Here is a 23320-nt window from a genome sequence, read left to right on the forward strand (position 1 = left end):
TAACGCGGTCATCTCGCGTATTTGATGGCAAGCCCTCCAGGCTTAGGTATAATATGTTGCTTCGTTGTATTCATAACCATAAAGCACGTAATATTATCGAATCGTGGTGCTTATTGTACGTACAAATACTGGACCCACATCTTTATTTGGTTTCGCAAATACGATAGATTCCTTTATAATCATGAAACTTGTCTACTGGAGTAATTAATTCAATCATCGACAGAATGTTTTTCCATCGATAGATATGCAAAGATGGAGGAAATTCCAGCTCATTTAATTTTTCTGATAACACTAGGAAAAAAAGCACGAATTTTTGAAAATCAATTTGGGCCCATAAATGAGGAAGAAAATCAAAATTTCACCAAATTGATCTAGAATGCTGAAATTTAGTGTGCAAGTCATTTTCAAGCTCTCAAATTGATTGATAACTTTTTCAAATTGCTTTGAGCTGTTCTGAAGCCTCCAGTCCGATTTTCGAATAATTTAATGTTCCACAAAATTTCACCCAATCAAGTTTCTTTTTTTTTAGTTTTTTTATTTATTCATTATTTTTTATTTTTTTTTGGTTCCCCGGGCACACAAGGTGCCGGGGGGTTTCTTTGATAAACATATTTATTTACATCTTTGATCTAAATCCTAGATCTAGGATGCGGGGGGGGGGGGAGGGGGAAGACGGGTTGTCCACCATGACCCATACCCCCAGGCGGTTGCCAAGGGCCCAATCATCTAATCAGGCCTCATTATTCACACATGCCCATCAGGTAGACTAAGTTCCCCAACCAATCTTGGGAAATGATTTTAGGGAGGAGAATTTGGTGCCTAGGGGGGGGTCAACAAGTGTCGGTTTCCCCTTTGCATTACACAAGTTTCAGATATGGGGTGACTTTTTCCGGAGACCAGTGCACTTGCTAAGGGCTTCTCACTGGTCTCTCACAGGGCTGTTAGATTACCGTAATTTATTCGCCAGTAAAATACAGTATTTTACTAGCCAATGTGCTGGGAAATAAAACGATGAGTCTAGCTCTGAGGAAGAGAATTATGCGATGCTACGTATGGACCGTTCTGAAGTATTCCTGTGAAACATGGACCATGAGTGCAGAATGCGAGAAGAAAATATCTGCTTTTGAGATGTGGTGCTATCGAAGGCTACTACGGATCTCATGGAAGGACTTCATTACCAACCAGGAAGTATTAGCAAGAATAGGAGAGGAGCGGAAAGTCGTAGTAGAAGATATAAAGAATAGAAAGCTAAAGTATCTAGCTCATAAAATACGAGAAAACAGTATTTTCATGCTAGCGGTACAGGGGAAAATTCAAGGAAGAACTACAAGAGGGAGGAAACGATCGGAGATGTTAACAACAAACTCACCGGCTAACTCTCCCTGTAAGACCCTGAAAGAAACTATCAGATACGCTAGAAACCGGCTGATATAGATGGAAGTATACGCTATCTCCTGTAAAGGAGCGAGACTACAACAACAACGACCGTATTATACAATATATTTTACTAATTTCAATTTGATGAATTATTTTATAGTTTGAGAGTTGAGACTTGAGTATTTTAGTTTCACTAGTTTGAACTTCTAGTTTCATTAGCTGTAATAAATGTGACTTTTTACTTTTTAGAGGAAAACTTTTACCTATGAGGCTATGAGTGAAAAAAATTGCAGAGCTGGAAAAGTTATCAACAAAGTGAAAATTCAAGATCATTTTTCATTTTCTTAATTATGCAGTAGCTATACTTTGCGTGCGCTGGGTGGCGTAGTGGGTTGAGCCACGGCTTTCTGAACAAGAGGTCGTGGGTTCAAATCCCGCTAGAGACGCAGGCGTTAACGTGTAATGTATACATTGTAGTGCATTTAACATCTATTACACGTTAAGCTCCGAGCACCAGAACAGCAGAGGCAACAGGAATGCACGCAATCTGTTGCCAGTATCAAAAAGCTGTAACTGGTTGAGCACCTATAGGTAGCAGTGATTACTGAACTCAGGGTTGTAAAAACCCGGCTAGCGATGTATGAGCTACTTTATAGATAGCGTAGAAAGCAATGGGAAACTACTACATGTTAGCTCAAAAAAATGTCGATTCCCTAGAATAATCACAGTGGCATATAGGCATTCGCCTCACCCTGTTAGGGTACCACTTGATGCAATTTCCAATGTCCTGTAAAGGATATGGAACCACGATGACGACGATACTTTTCGTAGAAAACAATCGAATCAAAACAAAATGTATCATTATTCAACATCTCAAGTTCTCAACAATCTTAAATTGACAACACCTACAATTCAAAGTTTACACTTCGAATAAGGCAACACCATTTCAAAAAAATTTGGTAAGAAAAACACCAAAAAAACTTTTAAAAAAAGGTAAAAAAAATCACAAAAAAATGCCCATTATCATGTAGGTATGGCAAAATATTTCAAAAGGAACATTTTTTTTTTGACTTTCTGCAGTTTTTCAACACTAAAAGTGCTTTTTGGTAATTTACAGTAAAATACGGTAGTAAACTTCCAGTAAAGTATGGTAAAACACCGCTGTAATTTACCAACATAAATTACCTTACAGCCCTGGTATAAACTAGTTATGACTACATGATTTAAGCTGAAAAATTTAGGAAAATAGGTATGATTAGTTAAGTTAGTCTATTTTGCAAATCTGTACAATATTATAATACGAGAAACCCACACTAAATTTATTTAAGCTTATGGTTTTGAGAAAAAATATATATTTAAGTAAGGCATGCATAGGTTTTGAAAAATATAACTGCAGTTATTAAATGTTGAGGTATTGCATCTTGATGTGTTATTTACCTACAGGGTTTCTTCAGGTCGATGTTTGTTTGGTAGATCAGAATTGAAGCTGTTCCTCCTTCAAGGTGCATACTCTGACAGTAACTGAGTGGTCCTTGAAGTAATCGATGATGGATTGCTTCACTGTTGGCCACTCCAGTTTATCCAGACTGCACCCTAGTCTTGGTACCTCTATCTTTTTGATCTTGAGTTGGTCGCATTTGGCAGCAAGTGCTTTCATCATTGTTACAAAGTCCTTGATTGATGGCTTATCATTGTACTGTTCTATGGTGATGGCATCAAGGATGTAATTTCCATTTTTTTTGAGCTCTACTACTTCACCAATCTTAGCACCTCTTGACTGCAGAGTGTCCTGGTTGCCGAAGGATCGTTTGAACAGGAGCACAATGCCCTTGGACATCCTGAAGTCTCGGTTGACACAATGGGCCAACGCAAACTGCGGGTATTGTCTCATCAGATCATCCTCTATTTCCTCTAGGGTGAAGATCCCATTTGATTTGGTCTCTAAAGTTATCTTTCCCCAGTTTCCCCAGTTGGAGTGTTGGATTTTCTTTTCTGGTTCCTTCTCAGCTCGTTTGAGGACTTTCTACACCCCAGCCCCCAATGAAGTCGAAAAGCTAAAATTTACTTAAGCTTATACTCTGATTTCAACATGCTGCATTGATTGAACGTGGGTTTAAGCCGTTTTGGAGCCGGTTTTAAGCCATTCTGGAGCCTCCAGCCATACTTTGGAAATTCTAGAGTCTTAAAATGTGTCATAAAAAGCTATAAAATAAATTTCAGCTCGAAAAATTCAATTTTTTCAAAATTAACTCTGCCAGTTCAAAACCTCAAACTTCTCCAGCGGTTTTGTGATTGAAAATTTTAAAAATACTAATCAAGTTCAGAACCCACAGAAATCGATTTTGGAAAATTGCTGTGTGATTGATCAAGTGAGTCGCTAACTCGCTCTAAACGTGTTTAATGGCGCTGAAATCCATTTCGACAGATTTTTTATACCATTTCTTGGGAAACTGGAATTTACAAAAAATTGTTGGAGGCTCTAAAACATCCTAAAACCAGTAAGAATATTGTTGTTCTTAATTCACGAAAAAAAATCACATTCCATGTTCAATAAGGGAGGTTTCTCTACCAGCACAATTTTTTTGAACCAGACAAATAGAATTCATAAGAGAGCCCCAAAATACGTTATCAGCGTGAATTTCAGCTTCTGAAATTTATTTCTCGATTTTTGGAGAATTTTTGAAATTTCAAATTTTGATCAATAATTTTCAATGGGAAAAAATCAAAATTTGATCAAATTAACGTGATAAGCTAAAATTTGGTCAATGCCTTATTTTTGATCTACTGAGTCAATTGGTGATAGTTTTAATCATTCTGAAACCTGTAGCTGATTTTCGGATTCTCCATATTTATAATTCATCTAATAAAATTTTAACACTTCATAGATGCTGAGAGACAATAAAAAAAATGTTTACCTGTGAAAATTCTAAATGATACGATAATTATTGAAGGTGTTTACAGAGGTAATTTTAGGCAGCTACCAGCAACATTATAGCTTTGATGTGAGGTGAATGGCCTGGATTGGTATGCTGGTTCGTATATGACACTGTTGCGAGGGGAGGGGGAAGAAGGTGAATGGACACGAAATTTTGATTGAATTTTTTAAAGATGCCTGCTAGTTGAAAAAATTGCTACCAAGTAGTCATGCTTTTCATCGTTCTGGATCACCTTACAATAAGCTCAACTTTGGTTATTACTGGTGTAAAATGTTTTTTTTTTTGGTAATTTTTTTATCTTCCAAACATTTGTTCATTGAATGTGTTTTCCAGTATTTTCTCGATCATAAAAAATTCCAGTACCTGCTAATTCTCTTCGAAAAATTTTCAATATCTTTCTCAAGGTTTATTTTCTCAACTTTGAACTTTATGACCTCAACACATTACTCTTCCTTCATTATGAATTTACACCCTCATAATATGTAGTTTTGAAAACCACGAAACACAAATTTTCGCCAGATGAGAAATGCTACCTACGATGGATACGAATGTACCTATGCTCGTTTCTCTGTATGATAGATTCGCTCAATTCAGCACAAACAAGGTGCAAGAAGAAATAACGTTAGGTTTTTGAAGTGATTAATAAAAGCCGCACTTCCCCTTCCCATCCCAGCTTTCCAACGATATTAAAGGAAAGGTGGCATGATGCTGGAGGAAAAAAGTTACCTTGACGTTTCGGGTAACTTTTGACGACCATTATTATTAAGCTTATTTGCTGCGAAGGTAGTCGGAATATCTCACCGTATAGTTGGCCTAAATTTATAACCAGTCGTAATTCGGAGAGAAGTTTTTTTTAGGTGTGCGTAGCATTTGTTTAGGGTCAGACCTTCTGTAGCAAAATGTAGGAAATCAATTCCACCGAATGTTCTGTGATGGCTTGACAAATGTATGCGAATTTTATGAGAAAAAATGTCGAAACTATGTAGATCTTTTTGTCACTTTATCAAGCATTTATTCTCAGTATTTATTGTTTGGGTTTATTTTTTTTCTTCGAACCGGAATAAAGCTGCAGGCATAAAAAATACTTGGCGTGATTACGTAAATTGCCTTCTGGTTCGTGTTATGCTTATTTTTTCTGAAGAATTGATGAGTGAGAGTATTTTTTCTAAACCGAGTTGGATACGATGGATATGACAAGTGATCCAATGTGAGTTCAATGAAATATGAGCCAAAAAAGACTAATGAAACTTTAACTGTACAAAAAACCTAGAAGAGTTGAAGAATTTTAGGGATTATATTGCTTCAAAATGGTAGATTTTTTTGAAAATAATGAAATTTGCTACAATTTTAATCAAATTTTCTCTTCGTGAAAATTTTTAGAATATTTTTATTTATTTTTTTTCAAAACATTACCTTATACCTTATCAAACAATTGAATTTTGTAACAATTCTGTGAAATTAATAAATTAACCACCAGTATCATATTTATAAAAAAAAAGGTGGAGAGATAAAAAAACACGAGACAGTACCTACCAAAAAAAAGAGAAAAAAAATCGATCAAAATTGCAAATGTTCGTTTATTTTTAACCGCTACAACACGCACAAGTTGAAAACTTTGACAAGTTTAGATATCATCTGAATCGATTTATTCGGCACGTCGAAACCGTCGAGTCTGTATATTTTTCAAACTCTTTTTTTTTTTGTATGTACGTCCACTTTTATTCTCTTAAGGGGCGCGTATATACGTGGTCGCTTTTGTGCCGCGTATCACTGATACACACACACAATAGCACGAATACTCGTTAGAAAAAAAAAAATTATACGAACATCGAGCTGAAAAACTGCAATTGGTTGATACTAAAATGCGGTTCAATTACTCGGGGACATGGCTGGCTCGACCAAGTATACCGTGTGTATAATAGAGCCGCGGTATTTATCGTTGGTTGGCCAATAAATGAGAAATTCTAAATTCTAGAACGTCCAGTGTCCAGCAAGATTGCTACTACGGGTTTTTATTTAATTCCGACCGAGAGGAGATAGTACTATGGTTGCTTGATTATATTTCTGTTCTTTTTTTTTTTCTGGTCTGGCTTCGCTTTTACCTATTTCTATGTTTTGCAACGATTCGCAATATTTCGCAAAAAATGTCTAACGTATGTTGGTCTTTTTGTGTTCACGTTATTGCTCTGTTGAATTTCAATATTTTAGTGGATTTGAAAATGCTTTAATACAACTTTCTAGTTTCTTTACCCATACCTACTACGGTTCTTTCGGAGTCAGAAATCATAAGAGAAAATTGTGTAAAAAAATGGCAAAAATCACAAAAAATTCAGCTCACCTGAAATTACTCACCTAAAAATTGAATAAAATTGAAAAATTATATTTTTCAAGATGCACCATAGGTAAAATAATCTGATGAATTGATTCAAGAATCGTCGAGAATCATGTTTAAAAATATGAAATTTTATTAAGGAAGTACCTATCAAATAATTAATATTAAAATTTGAAAAAACTGTTGAAATCTTCCAGAAAACAAGAGAATTTATCAAAAAATTTATAGAAAATTGCAAAAAAAAAATTTAGATGAAAAGTTGAAGAATTGTCCAAAATATTCACAAAATTTTTTGAAATGATCAGAAAATTGTTAAAAATTGTGGATTTTGTTGAAGAATTGGAACAAAATTAATGAAATATTAATTATTAAAACTGTACAAAATTATTATAAAATGGGTTGAAAAGTCGATAAAATAGCTAAAATTTGACCGCCATTCAACTAAATTGAAAATAGTTAAATCACTAAAAAATGATAAAATAATGCGATAAGATGATGCCAGAATTTTTTTAAATTGTGAAAAATCACACAAAACGTTAATTAAATTTCTCGAAATCGAATTGATTTGAAATCTGCAAAACTGGCAGTGCATTTACAAATCAAATCCAAAATTGAAAAAACGCCTTGAAAATTGGGTGTAAAATTGTTCAAAAATGGCTCAAGTGCGCAAAAAAGTGACCAAATTTAGTGTGTGTACTTTATTGTTGATTACTTTCTCGAAGTATTCGACTATGATTTCAGTTAAAGTTGTATTTGTGGAGATGGGCTAGTTTCAAATCTCCCATACTCATAATTTCCTCTGCCCGAAAATTTTTGAAAGTTTAAAAATCAAAAAAAAAATTTATTCATCAATTTTTAGAATATAATTAAGCTAAAAATTGATCTCACCCATTTTTTGTCGCCGGTTCTTATCGTTAGTCTAGTAAAATAATCCGCCATAATTTCTTTCCCCCAATATTTCCGGGCCGGAGGGGGGGGGTGAAAATTGTTGATTTTCAGGTGATGATGATTTTTTCGCAAGACTGCTGAACTTTGAAAGCTTATTTTGAGGTTTCTAAGGAAATAGATCAAAGATTAAAAATCGATAATCGAAATTGCAAAAGCTTGAAGATAAACATTCATTCTGAATGCTCAATTTTTCATAATGAATACAACAAAAGTTTAAGACTAACATTTAAAAATTTGAAAAAAATTACAGTTTGGAGACTTTTCCATCTTTTTTTTTTTGATAAATTAAATTTCAAAATTGGTTCTCAGCTTTTGAGGGGGGGGGGGGTTCTAGGATCCACCATTTTCATCGAAATTCAAAAAATCTTCAGAATCGAAGTGGCGTATTATTGATTGTTACTAATTGTAAGATGTGTTGAGTTCAAATACGTACGTATTTTTTCGATCTTACCCCTTTGGACCCTTCCCCTACCCACTCAAAATATGAATCATGAGCCAAGTTCCAAAAAAAACTGAAATGATGTGTGATTGTTGTCAAGTTTTTGAGGGTGTTGAGTTCGAATATCATTTTATTTATTTATTTATTTATCTATTTTGGATGTAACCTCAGCGAACCACTAACCCCCCCCCCCCCCCCGTCAATTTATGAAAAAACACAAGAATTAAGAAAATAAACAGTGACATGTCGATTCCTAATTTGGAGGTCGCTGATTGGGAAGCCAGTAGAAAAAAATTAAGAGGAAATCACAGAACCCAAATTCATTTTTCTTACGTATTTTGGTATACCTATGAGATGAGGAAATCAGCCTTGTATATGAAATTTCAGTTCTCATTAACGAACAATAACCCAAAATGCTTAATAACTTCAATCCGACTTCAGTAATAATATGTAGGTATGGTGTAGTGAAACTTGTAAAATTTCGGTTAGATTTTTCGCTGATTGTTGCATCGAACGTACTATACGGGGGGTCCATAAGTCACCTGGCAGCCTCAAAAATCGAGCGTACTCGGGTTGGCGCATTCTATCACTTTGGCTTTGCATTACACTGAGCCGGTCAGATATCATGTTAGTGAAGGGTCCAAAAGTCACCTGGCAACCTCGAAAATCGAGCGCACGCGTGTTCCATCGCTCTGACTTCGCATTACACTGTGTTGCTTATTGCAAATTTGCCAGGTGACTTATGGACCCCCCTGTACATAAATGTACAGACATCGTATATTTAACTACTTGTGTGCATAATACTTATTTATTCCTCTCATAATATTCATTATAGCCAACACTTCTGCTTGTTTTTCGTTCATTCTCACTCTCTCGTATATGTATACACGCGGTCGTCATTATTTTGCGATAAATGGTGCATCACACCGTATATTACACATATATGTACTTACTCGCCTGGCTATGCGATATAGATGAATATTATGGCCCAACCTTGACGCCCTCGAATTCATCGCACGTTTATTTGTAAAAAAAATACTCGTATATTGAGATCATTTGCTATTGTGCATCGAGTGTCCGTCTATATATTATGTGATGCATAAACACGATCCTCATTACACTCGATGTCCGATAAAAATTTCATTTCGCCAATTTCAACGTACACGTGGACTATACAGACATTGCTGCTGGTGCGAGGAGACAGGGGCAAAGAAGGCGAATAAAATGGTTGAAATTTGACCGAAATTGAAAATATACGTGATTGTTTACCTATATATCTTATCTTTTCGTACTCTAAAAAATACCGTGGATTGATCAAGTGATCGAATTTCGTTTCTGCAATCAGCGCAGAGTGACTAGAGTTGCCATTTTCAAGGTTATAGCGAAGATGAGGGGGAGAAGGCAGAGATGAAAATAGTAAAATCTACTCGTGTTTCGATCTTGTAATCTTTAAAAAATAATGAGAACAATTTGACTGGTTTAAGATGAAGCAGGTATAGGTATAGCAGCTGTGAGAGAATAGAGTAGGAAAACATCGTAAATTTCAGGAAATATTGTTCATGTTACGTAGATCAAGTGGAAACACTTGTAGAAAAATTCAGAAAAATCAGAAAAAAAATTAAAATTTCAAGTTCTTATAATTTTTTTTTTTTGGGGGTGTTTGTAATTACTTGATTATTACACCTGTCGTCGTGTGAGATTTAAATCGAGTTGGTAAGGTCAAGTTTTTTAATTAGGACTAAGAATTTTTTAATTTCGGAAGGGTCGTCTGGTATGAATAGGGATCTTTCATCTATTTGTAGGGATGGTCTGTGCTGATGTAAGAAGGGACAGTGAAATAAGAAATAGTAAGTGTTGGACTGATATAAGTTCTGACAGGCAGAACTGGCATGTGGGTTTTGGGGCCTTTTCATAGAGGTGATTGTGTGTGATTTTTGTGTGGCCAATTCTCAATCTAGTTATAATGATTTCTTCAAGTCTGTTTAAGTGGGAGAGGTTTTTCCAAGGATGGACTGATTTTTTATGTTGAAAGAGCTTGTTTGTGGTTTGGAGGGACCAAAAGTTTTGCCATTTCTTAAGTGTGCTTTGGGTGATGAAGATAGATTTGAGGTCATCAGCTGTGATAAATATAAGGGGGAGAAAGGGTGGTGGCAGATTTTGCATTAATATCAACAATTTCAGTTCCTAAGATTCCAACGTGGCTGGGTACATACATAAACTGTATGAAGAAGTTTGAATTTTGTAAGTCAAATAGAGTTTTATGAATATTTTGAATTAGAAGGTGATCGGAAAAAATATTTTGGATAGCAGTTAGTAAGCTGAGGGAATCACTTTGAATTAAGAAGGACTTATTTTCTGATTCATAAGTGAGTATATCACAGAGACAGTGGAAAATAGCTGCAAGTTCGGCAGTGTAGCTTGAAGAGCAGTTATGGATTTTAAAATTTGAAATTCTATCCTTTATAGAGTAGGCATATCCTGTGTGAAGTGTTGGTATTTTTGATCCATCTGTAAAGCAAAGATTGAATTTTTTGTATTCTGATAACAGTTCAAGATAGTTCTGTTTTATTACTAATGGAGAGTGGCTATTTTTTGAGTAGTTAATAAGCTGTAGATTGACTTGAGGAGGCTTTAGAAGCCAAGGGGGGGTATAATATTGGTTTTTAGATGAGAGTTTTAGGATTGATTTGAAGATCATTCAACATTGTGATGAAATTAGAAATGGGTCCTTCTATATGGTCAAAATGTTGGGGGTTTGGTGGGTTAATTGAGTTTTGGAGTGGATGGGAAGGGTTGGTGGATGCATTTGGGATGAATTTGTTTGTTATGAGAGTTCTTCTAAAATCTGGGGGTAATTCTGCTGCTTCACACTAAATGCTATCTATTGGAGAGGAATAGAGGGCTCATATACAGATTCTTAGGGCTGAATTTTGAATTGTTTTTAGGATATTTGAAGTTTTATTTGAGATATTTGCAAAACATGGGCTTCCATACTCAATTTTACTACGAATTAGAGATTTATATAAGTGAAGTAGGAGTTTGCGAGAAGGATTATACTTCGTATTTTTGATTAATTCTTATGTACACTGAGAAAAATTTATATTGGAATTTATACTATAAATCATGAGATTTTGGATGGACTCTGAAAATTTGACAATTTTCACTATAAATTATAGTAATTTTTGATTTTTTTAAATAAAATATAGTAATTTCTCTCAAAAAGCATTGCAAAAATTACTATAATTTATAGAAAGAATTGTCAAATTTTTAGAGCCCATCCAAAATCTTATGATTTATAGTAAAAACTAAAAAGTGCAATACATTTTTCTCTGTGTAGATACCTACATTTTTTCATGTATTGTAATTTTTTTTGTCAAATTTTAACGGCAAGTGCTGTCTTACTCTTACCTATTTCAAAATTCAATGCAAAACGTATTGAAATTGTGGAAAAAATCGCTCAAATTTATATTAAAGTCGTTGAAATTTAGGGTCATTCCATGCCAAATCTGCCAAAATTTGCACGAAGGGAATCGATTTTTTTAAATGTTTTGCCTTTCGGTAGAGCTATCATCAGCAGATGAGAAATAGCGCAAACCGGAGGCCAAGCTCTGAGAGTTTTATTGAGGGCAAGAGAGGCATTTGAAAATTCCTACCATAAAAATCATGAAATAAGCATACAATTTTAGAATAATTTTGAAAAATTTTAACATTTGGTGGAAACATTGTTTTCTCCTTTATGAAAAAACTGGAGTTCCTACGAGGCATCGTCTTATACAAGTAATTATAAAGGGATACTTACATCAAACTCATTTCATAATTGCAGGTGATCATTTCGACTATATTTTTCTAATGTAGCTACGAGTTGTGTTCATCCATACTTATGAATATTTTAGTCATTAAGAGGATCCTATTTTGTATGTGAAATCTTCTTTTTCATCGAGAAAAATTAACTTTATATACAAGCCTATAATTACACAGAACCTATAAAGCGTGATGAAAATTTTCAAATTTCATCCGTTAGGTACATTTTTACTTGGGCTTCGAGTACCTACTACCTACTCTTAATGTGTATTTTTTTTTTTAAGTTGAAAAATGACGTTAATTAATTGGAATTTTTATTATGTGTTTCAGGTCTACTCACAATGAGCTGGAAAAAAATAGGTAAGATGACGCATTTGGATTACATACAATCATTTGAAAGTACGAGTAGATGGTGCAATGTGCATAATAGAAGAGCTTATCGCGGTTTTGATTTATTATTTAGATGCATAATCGCGGCTGCATATAGATAACACATACCAGCTATGTTTGTTGGTATATTGCGAGTAATGTTCAATACATTAGCGGTACCACTACACACACACGTACGCGTATTATTTGAGAGCGAGCATGTACGAGACGAGTACAAGTACCGAGAGTAATTGTGTATGCAATATTCAAGAGGAAGCCTACGTGTTGTAGGCTGTTCCTAGGTACACTACACAGCAGAGTGCATTTAATTCCTGTACGCGTTTTATCAGCAATTAATATGCGATTGTTTGAAAAGTGTGCATGCATTAGAGACTGCGAAACGTATTTATGATGGCGATCCAAAGCGCGATGGTGGTTTGAAATCGGTGCATGTGCAGTATGCACTGCTGTACCTACGGTTATGCATATGCACGTTCGGTGCATTTTGTATGCAAATATCTATTTTAAGTTTACCTATAGCGGTGCGATTCTCTCTACGGGTACTATGTATAATTGATACCTAGGTACGTAATTCAGGGACTTTTTTCTGGTGCACTGATGTGCCGATTGTTGCTCGTTGGACGTGTTCTCGTATAAATGGATGTGTATTGTGAACTTGTGTGCAGTTTTACCTGCAATGTGAATGTATCGATTGCGAATGCGATATCACAGAGGCTGCAGTTTAGTTTAGTGTGAGTATAGATGGCTGTATACAGGTAATACGAGTTTGTAAAATGGATCTCATCGTACCTACTTCACGTGTATCGAGTATTAGTATAGTCTTGAACTGGATGAGGCAAAATCGAAAGAATATGCAAAAATATATCACCGGTCAAAATTTATGATGCTGGAGTGGATTTTTCGATCTTTGGTGAATTTTTTGAAAATTTAAGAACCATTTTTGAAAAATGAAATGAATCAAAATTTTACCAAATTGGTCTGTAAAGCTGAAATTTGGCAAGTGCCCTGTTTTAGAGGCACCCTGTTGCTAGCTGTCTTTTCTACAGCTATAACCGCTATTACATATCTAGGTAGTGCATAAGTGACTCAACCATGTCACAGTGATGAGAAATAATAATATTTTCGAAACTCTGATTGCTTCAAAATAATAATTGTTTTTCAGTGTTTTCATATCTTTCAAATTACAATATTTCAGAATAATTTCTAGGCTTGCATTGCTTCTAAATTAAGAAATTTCTAGTTTACAAAATTTTTAATTAATTTCCCAAATTCCCCATTGCTACAATTTCATGAAGTTTTCAATAAATTTTCAGAATTTTGCATCCAATCAATTTTTAGAATTCACATTGCCTCTAAATGATCAAATTTTGAATAATTTTTCAGAATTCTTATTGTCTTCAAATTACAAAATTTCAAATTCAATTTTCAAGTTCATATTGTCCATAAATTGCAAAACGTATTACTTAAGTTAATTTTTGGAATTCACATTGGCTCTAATTTTTCGTACAATATTTACATACAATAACTCATATCATTTTCAAGTTCACATTATCTACAACTTACAGAACTTTTCATCAATTTCTGGAATTCTCAGTGTCTCTTAATTTAAATGACAAATTTTCATATTATTTTTTTAGAATTTCCATTGTCTTCAAATTTATAAAATTTCAAACCAATTTTTCAGAATTTTCCTTTGATTTTAAATTGTTAAATCTAATAAAATATGTTCAGGATTCGCATTGCCTCTAAATTACACCAAAAAAAATATGAGTAATTTTTACAAAAAATTTTAACTACATATTTAGCACAATGACTGGATCCCATTCAAAAATACATAATATAAGTATGATAAGATGAAATTTGTTTTAAAACTCAATATTTCCGGCTGTTCAGTTACAATAATAATTTTTACTGTATCTTATAGTACAAATTAGGTACCTATCATTTTAATAAATTTTGCTATACCAATAGTAAAAATCATTTTGTTTTAATAATTTTTACTAAAGCGTGATAATAAAAATTACATAAACCAAGTTGTGTAAAAATTACTCATTTTAAGGTAATTTTTATATCATAAAAAAGTAAAAATTGCTCATCTTAAGGTAAATTTTAAATTTTACTATACTTATGGCACTATAGGTGGTAAAAAGTATTGGAATAAATGAAATTAAAATTCATTTAGCAAAATAATATCATCATATTTCATAACTTAATTTTTATAAATTAAAAAAAAGTCGTAGCAGTCTGCCGCTACGTAAGAGCCAAATTTTTGTGCTAGAAACATTGAGGGCTCTTGAACTACTCGCACCCTCGCTTCGCTCCTGTGCTTCGCCTGTGTTTGGGGGGACTTTGTCCCCCCTGCACCCCCCTTGGGCTTCGCCCAACTACCTCCTCATAATGTCTTTTTTTCGTGTTCTGCGCTTCGCTTGAACTACTCGCACCCTCGCTTCGCTCCTGTGCTTCGCTTGCATTTGGGGGGACGTTGTCCCCCCTGCACCCCCCATGGGCTTCGCCCAAATCACTCCTTCCGCAATTTCTTTCTTGTGTTAGCGGGGGGACTTTGTCCCCCCTGCACCCCCCTTGGGCTTCGCCTAATTAACTCCTGCTGCTGTCTTTTTTTCGTATTCTGCGCTTCGCTTGAACTACTCGCACCCTCGCTTCGCTCCTGTGCTTCGCCTGCATTTGGGGGGACGTTGTCCCCCCTGCACCCCCATGGGCTTCGCCCAAATCACTCCTTCCGCGCTTTTTTTCTAGAGTTAGCGGGGGGACTTTGTCCCCCCTGCACCCCCCTTGGGCTTCGCCCAATTACATCCTACTGCTGTCTTTTTTTCGTGTTCTGCGCTTCACTTGAAGACGCCTTGAACTACTCGCACCCTCGCTTCGCTCCTGTGCTTCGCTTGCATTTGGGGGGACGTTGTCCCCCCTACACCCCCTATGGGCTTCGCCCAAATCACTCCTTCCGCGATTTCTTTCTTATGTTCGCGGGGGGACTCTGTCCCCCCTGCACCCCCCTTGGGCTTCGCCCAACTCTGTCCTTCCACTGTTTCTTTCCTATATTCGCGGGGGGACTCCGCCCCCCTGCACCCCCCTCGGGCTTCGCCCAACTCTCTCTTCTTCCTATCTTCCTCCTTCAAAAAATGTGGTAACAAACCTGTCTTGACCCTGAAACAGGTCAAATGGGGGTGGAAGGTTGAAACTGGCAAAAGGCACTTCGGGTACATCCTCCAAATGTACTGTGAAAATTTGAGCCATCTAGGTCAATTTGGAGGGGCTATAGGCTTTCCTAAATGTCAAAAAAACACATTTGACCCTAGAAAGAGGTCAAATGGGGTTGGAAGGTTGAAACCTGCAAAAGGCACTTCCGATACATCCTCCCAATGTACTGTGAAAATTTGGACCCTCTAGGTCAATTTGGAGGGGCTGTAGGCTTGGCTAAAGGTCAACATTTTCAAAAAACACGTAAAATCGATGAAAAAATCCACTTTTTTGACCCTGGAGAGGAGTCAAATGGGGTTGGAAGGTTCAAACCTGCAAAAGGCACTTCGGGTACACCCTCCCAATGTACTGTGAAAATTTGGACCCTCTAAGTCAATTTGGAGGGGCTGTAGGTCTGGCTAAACGTCAAAAAACACGCAAAAATCCACTTTTTTGACCCTGGAGAGGGGTCAAATGGGGTTGGAAGGTTGAAACCTGCAAAAGGCACTTCCGATACATCCTCCCAATGTACTGTGAAAATTTGGACCCTCTAGGTCAATTTGGAGGGGCTGTAGGCTTGGCTAAAGATCAAAATTTTCAAAAAACACGTAAAATCAATGAAAAAATCCATTTTTTTGACCCTGAAGAGGGGTCAAATGGGGTTGGAAGGTTCAAACCTGCAAAAGGCACTTCGGGTACACCCTCCCAATGTACTGTGAAAATTTGGACCCTCTAGGTCAATTTGGAGGGGCTGTAGGTCTGGCTAAACGTCAAAAAACACGCAAAAATCCACTTTTTTGACCCTGGAGAGGGGTCAAATGGGGTTGGAAGGTTGAATCTTGCAAAAAGCATTCAAGGGGCACCCTCTTATTGTATGCTGAGAATTTGGACCCCCTAGCTCAATTTTAGGGGCGAGGGGGTCAAAAATAGGGGTAAAATGTGGTTTTTCCCAACTAAAATGGAGTGGGGATGACCTAGGAAGCTGAAATTTGGATATGTTGATTACAATGGAGGTAGTGACCTATGGTATGATTTTGGACCCTTTTCGTTCATTTGGGGCCTTTTTATGCCCCTCCAAAAAAATGACCTTTCTGTAATTTTCAACTTTGACCCTTGAAACTTCGGGGGTCAATTCTAGGTCTTAAATGAACCCCATTTCCCAAGTTTGACCTTATTTGATCAATTAGAACAGGTTCCAGGTCATAAAATGTAAAAATTCAAGTTTCGGTGAAACTTATATCTATATATATATAAATATTCTAGGGGGTAAACTCGTAACTTTTTTCTAGATTAACCAGCAAACTCATAACGTTTTGACAAACTCGTAACCTTTTTAGGACGTGACTTTTCGATGAGGTGCCATATGAATCTACAAGGCGTGGGGAGTCTACTGGCAAAGTTTGAGCAGGGACGTGAGATTGCTGTTTATACAATTTCACTTTTGCCTCAATTTTCAAATGAGTACATAGCCTAATTAACAGGTATGAGGATATGAGGAAAAGGTTTTTATTGCCAAGAATCATTTTTTACGTTTTTTACGTTCTTTTTGGTGATTTTGGTGGTTGAAGATGTCCTCTTTCACATGGCGTGGTCAAAAATCGTCTAAAATAAATTTTTGACTGCTGAATTTTAATTTTAAGTTGATTATACAGGTCCAAATTTTCATGTTTTTCAATCTAAACATTGATTTTATGGGAAAAGTATGCATCCTAGGAAAAAAATGCAATGAAGGAAATTGTAGAGAATTAAATTTCCTTTCTGCTCAGAGCTGGTTATTTTTCTGTAGGATGCTTTGTTAAAAAAGCATTTGCGAAAAACAGAGACGTATGAGACTTTTAAAAAAAAGCTTTTCTGAAAAATTGATGTTTTGGCAATGAAATACCTTTCCACAGGTGACCGAAAAATCAAGTTAACGAATATAACGCGGCCTAACATCGAGTACTATCAGGCCTATGGGGTGACGCGTCGAGCGTATGCACAGCAACGAAGTTACAGAGGGGTCTTGAGATTGCTGTTTATACAAAACGTTATGAGTTTACCTGTATGCGGCTATATATATATCTATATATATAAAAACTGACACACCGGGAATCGTCTAGTTTGAGCTCAAAACGTCGAGAACTATCAAAATTTTTGACCCCCGACCTTTTTATCCAAAGTTGGGCCTACCGCAATAGCCATCATTTTTTACAAAAATTTGGCTAATGAGGGGGTTACAGGGTTCAAAATCCGTTTTTTTTTTGCACCGTCATCATGTACTTACTCCGCAGCATTTACCTATCCAATATTTCCTACGAAAAATCCGCCACCTACCTACTTACCTCACATGGATTCGAACCTGGGTCCCTAAATTTCCTATTCCTACCTACATGCCCTAACCACTAAGCCACGAATTCACTACGACGGTTAGGGCATTAAAATAATATATTTGTTTGGTAAACGCCCCACCAAACCGCTCTCACTTGGAATTTACAGCTAACAGACCGGGGGTGTAACAGGGTACAATGAAACACAGCTGGTGATGGAATAGACTGGGGGTATAGCAGGGTACACTGAGCGGCAGGTGTTTTGCAAGTCCCCTTTACCATTTTTTAGGAATTTATGCATTAAAATAATGAACTAAAATTGCAATTACTCAGCAATTACCCATCCGAATTGAATGAAAATAAATCTATACCCTCCGCCTTAATGATTCTCAAATGGTGTCCAATAGGTACAAAAAACGGTTGGATAGCTTAAGAGAACATTCATTGCAATTGAAATTTCAATTTCTCAAAGCGAAACCAATAGTGTGCTACGCACACTAAAAATGCACAATCGAACCAACTTTGAGAAAATTCCTTGAAAATTTGTTGAAATATTGCAGAAATGCCCAAGTAATGAACAAATTGATAGAAAATCACGAAAAATTGATCAAGTATGTATTATTAAAATTGAATACAATTTTGTAAAAATGCTCATAACAATGAAGTATTCAAAAAAAAAAAAACTATAAAAATTAAAAATGTCTGAAAATCGCCATAACATTGACGAAATACTGTCAAATTTTATCTGAAAATTGCCTAAAACAAGTTTAAAGCTTCTCGAAATTACACAAAAACATTTGAAAATTGCAAAAAAATGATTAAAATTCTGCAAAAATAACATGAAATGAGTATCTATCATAAAAACCGAAAAATGGGCATTGAAGCGGTCAACCTCCCCCCCCAAACACAATTTTCAGTGATTTTATGCTGTTTCCACCGGTCTTCATAGGGGATTGATTTGAAATTTAGTGTGAAGGTGAAGAATGATTCTGATTTTTTTCAAATTTTTTTGCCCCAACAAAGGCTTCAAAAGTTCAAAACTTCAAATCAATGTGGAAAAGAGTTATAAATATGGGGAAAATCCAAAAAAAGTATGTTGAAATTTTTCATGGTATTTTCCACCATTACTGGTTATTTTGAAAACGCGTTTGCCCGCCTAAACTAGTCAATTTTGGTTGAAATTTTTTTTTCTGCGAATTGTGTACCATCGAAGCCCCGAACTAAACCATCAACTTGAATTTGGATTTCAAATTCGTCAATTTTTCTGTGCTGTGTAATTTTAATTTGAAAAATTGGATCTCATCATTTTGAGAACCTCTGACACATTTTACTCTCAATTTCAGCAAAATTAGAAACCCTCGATATTTTCCTGTTCATTGTGGATAGGTAGGTCTAGGTACATTTTTCCAAATTGGAAAATAATCATAGATGAAAATTAGCAAGGAAAAATTCAGGAGATGGTTCCACAGTTTTCACGTTTTTCTCCAATTTTTGATCTTGTGAATTGAAACGAGCACTTTGTACATTTCATGTGCCATTTCACGTCTTCGTTTCTTAAAAATAGCAGTATTTTGACAACACCCTGTGTGTAGAGATTCTACATGTGCGTCAAGGTTTCTTTCTACTAATGTACGTCCACTTATACCGTCGTCGTGTACATGAACGCGAAAGAATATATTTTTACCTTTTTTTGGCATCACCGAGGAACAAAGATGAAGCGGAGGAGATGACGACAGTCTACAGCATCAACTCGGGCGACTTTACCGGTAGGAAAATGAAGATTATAATGCGGGGGCGTTAAAGCAGCCAGCACTATGGGACACTAGGCCAACATCGAAGGTCGAGGGCTAAGCATGGAGTACAGGTGTATGATTTTTAGGAAATACTATCGCGCCAAATATCGTACGAGAACAGTACCTTTACCTATGTTGTGAAAATTGTAAATTTTGAGTTTTAGTTATAGAGTATGTTGAGGAGAGGGTTCTAAAGAATTTGAAATTTGGCGAAATAACTGAACGTCTGCTAATGGAAAATTTTTCGTCATTTTTCTCCAAAAGTACTTACGTACTTAGGATGCAGTAGAGGTGCTAGAGGGAGGGAAAAAAAGCGCTCCAGTAATACGAATAAGACGGTCTTTAATGCAATATATGTACGAATACGTGAGAGTCGAGCGAAAGGGGTGTGTATTTGCGCGAGCGAGTAATATTACATACTATACTTACGGTACATATAACTTACACGGAAAATAAGGTGCGGAGCAGCATCTCAGAAAGAAAAAAATATAGAGGAAAAAATATTACATATATCGTCGAAGTGAATTAAACGTAGCATTTTAGCAGAACGTGCTATTGAAATATATCGCAATTTAGAGCAACATTGTGTTGAATATTGCGAAAGAGCGAGAGAGGCGACTTATAATTGTAAGTAAGTTCTTTTCATATAAGTCGCCCAGCGTATCACGTCATAGTGAACCTAATACACCTCTCGGAAAAGCGACGACGACGGCAGTGGTTATGAGGAGGCGAAAAGTCATCGTAAGTTGCTGTTATGCTTACTCGAGTTGTCGTCGTCTATTACCCCTGCCCCATGCTTCCTTCCCACAGCATCGCTATATTCTATAAATGCTACCAACGCGAATCGAAGTACGTACAGAAAGAGGAAAGCCGAAGCTTTGGTGTATGGTACATGTTGCGGACGTGGAGAGTGTTTTGTCATAAGCTTTTATTAGATTCATATTCTGGAGCTTATACTTACTCGTACTTCGTATTCTCGAGCTCGGCTATAGTACGTTGCGGATACAACTCCGCCGGTTGCTGCGGCTTTCTACATCGATGAAAGTTTTTCTCTATTCGGTTTAATCGTTTTGTCTCTTATGAAAAGCGATATGACACCGAAAAAGTTTATAATACGTTTTTAGAGGCATTATGTTCTTTTGGTACGTTTTTTCTGCCTTGGTCTCTTGGTCGCACTCGCACTCCCCTTTTCTTGTTATACCAGAGCGCTTACGCCTCGTATTTTTAGATATATTTATACAATACAGTCGTACTATACTGTGTATACGCGGAGGAGATTTCGTAGGATAGTTTTGCAAAAGTTTTATACTGCGCTTTGTTCGGCTGAGTTCATATGTGCTGAGGATGGATTATGTGTGCTTCTCGTATGTGTATGTATGACTGTAGAAAAAGCGACAACATTGAATAAATTATTTCGGTTTCTTTTTTATTATTTTTCATTTGCTTTTCTTTTCTGGTGGAAAGCTAGGTGTTGGGTTTGTTGTTATGAGGAAAGTGGAACGGGAAGGTGTGATTTTTACAATTTTTTGAAATTGTGGAAGACTTGACGAATACGTTTTTCGTACAAATTCAGGGTTTCATCGCAGCAATGAATCGCTTAATCGCTTAATCATTTGGATAATTTCATTCCTGTTTTTGATTTTTCATCGTAAAAGTTCTCAGGGAACTTTTTGAACCGACAGACTCCCTCCGATTGGAACGAAACTAAACTAGATCGAAAGAGCACGTTCTAAGATCCCTGTTACTAAAATTTCAGGTTCTGAAATTTCATTTTTGGATTTTTGAAAATTTGAAAAATTTTAAACACAATTTTAAATTTAATTTTTAAATATGTTCATGAAATATAAATTTTTGAGCAAAATGAACCAATATGTGAATGATTCATTCAATTTGACTCCTACACATCAAAAACTACCGTTTTGGGTAATTCTACATAGCCTCCAGAGATTTCTCAATTTTCTCTAGAAATTTCAAATTACTCTGGAGCCGAATTTCACTACTACTGGTCATTCTGAAGCGCACATCGCGATTTTCGATTTTCCCAAAATTTTAAGGTGAACGTCTCAAGGGTGTTTTTTTTTGATTTTTAATCTAAAAAAATCAAAAATTTTTTGGTAATGGGGAAATGTTTGAAATTTGCGTAGAATTACCTTTTTTTCTCTTCTGAATGAAACAACCCCCCTCTCCTTGACCAAATTTCACCATTTCGAGTCATTTTGTAGCCTCCTGCACGATTTTAGATTTCTCCAAAAGGCGTGGAAATTGACTTTAGGTAGATTAAAATCGAGTTGTGGATCAGCATCATCAATTCATCATCATCATCAATTGGCCTTTAACATAAGCAAAAAAAATTGAACAAACAGCAAAAAATATAACAACAAAATGGCAAAATCTCAACAAAAGTATAGCAAAATTCACGAAAATATAAATTTTAACAAAGCAAAACATAAATTATAGCAAATCATAAATCCCTGTCGATGTCGACATTTGCATCGACCATGTTTTTTCCCAATATAATGATAGACAAATGATCAATTAGTTATTTAGTAGGAATTTTCTGTCTGTAAATAAGCCAAGTTGGTATACATTTTTGAAATTTTCTCATTATTTCTGATACCTTGACATGTGATGTCTTAGCGTTTAAAAGTTCAGTAAACATTTTAAAATATCATCTTGTTTGAAGAAAAGAACAAATTTTTGATGGCATTTACAAAATTATTCATTTTTTCATAGTTCGGAGTTGTCGATGATATGTCAATGTGAAAGTTGACGGTCTACAAAAATACATCAACACCAACCTCAACCAAATTTTCAAAGATTTCTCAAATTTTGAAAATGGCGTTGATATTGTGGATGTATTTTGTTGATGTCAAATTTCACATCAACACTAACATTGACATGTTGTCAACGTGAAAATGTATTAGTTCAGTACTCTTAGATAAAGTATTGTACCTTCTCAATATAAAGAGTTTATGTTCAACTTCTTATTTTGTACAGACATTCTGTCTATACCTCCAGGAGGTGGTCTTCGTGTTGATGCTGCTTTCAGCACGAGCAATGGCCACCTTTGAGATCATTTTTGGAAAAAATTGTATCGATGAACATGTCAATGCAAATGTCAATCCATCCACATCTATCACATTTGGATCCCACATGTTGATGCAAATTTTGACCCTATGTCGGACCAATTGTCAATATGAATGTCGATCAACATTGGTCGACAATTACCTATATCGACAATTGGGTCAAAATAGGGTCAAAATTCACATCGACATGTGGTATCCAAAAGTGACAGATGTGGATGGATCAATATTTACATTGAAATTAGCATGGTCATTGTTAGACATGCACAAATTAGGAATAGGAACAGCTTTTCACACATTTCTTCTCCATGTTCATGTACTTGCATGCAATCAAAATTTTCCCCAAGTGTTTCATTTTTGATTATTTCATAAACTTGCATGAATCTATATGTACATAAATGTTAGATTGTCAAATTCACATTACAAGTGTCACATTTTTTGAGGGATTTTTCAGTAAAAAGTGATCTATGAGTCAATGTAGTATGTCCAATACAAATTCTGGCTAGAATCACCTTTTCTCTTCTGTTTGTTCTGTAAGAAGTAGTTTTAGTTGGAACAATGAATTATTGATACTGTTTATAATAGCTTTCAACCAGACATAATTATGTTAAGTGGATCAAGTCCCAGTGAAACTATAAGCTCTTTTGTTCTGTATCCAAATGGTTTGTATGTGTTATATTTGTGTTGAAGATGGGAGTGGAACGTTTTGAAATGATTTAT

The 23320-nt window shown here is 35.7% G+C and overlaps 1 protein-coding gene across 2 annotated transcripts in view; it reads left to right on the forward strand.

Annotated features, from left to right (window-relative positions):
* Positions 1-23320, forward strand: part of LOC135841105 (max dimerization protein 3-like) — an 835585-nt gene that overhangs the window by 49526 nt on the left and 762739 nt on the right. For both annotated transcript variants that reach the window (XM_065357910.1, XM_065357911.1), the window contains one exon: positions 12164-12193. In XM_065357910.1, the coding sequence (XP_065213982.1) occupies positions 12164-12193 (30 nt within the window). The remainder of the gene's footprint in view (positions 1-12163; positions 12194-23320) is intronic.

This window comes from Planococcus citri, chromosome 3 (genome assembly GCF_950023065.1).
Source record: "Planococcus citri chromosome 3, ihPlaCitr1.1, whole genome shotgun sequence".
In the NCBI taxonomy this organism is placed as follows: domain Eukaryota; kingdom Metazoa; phylum Arthropoda; class Insecta; order Hemiptera; family Pseudococcidae; genus Planococcus; species Planococcus citri.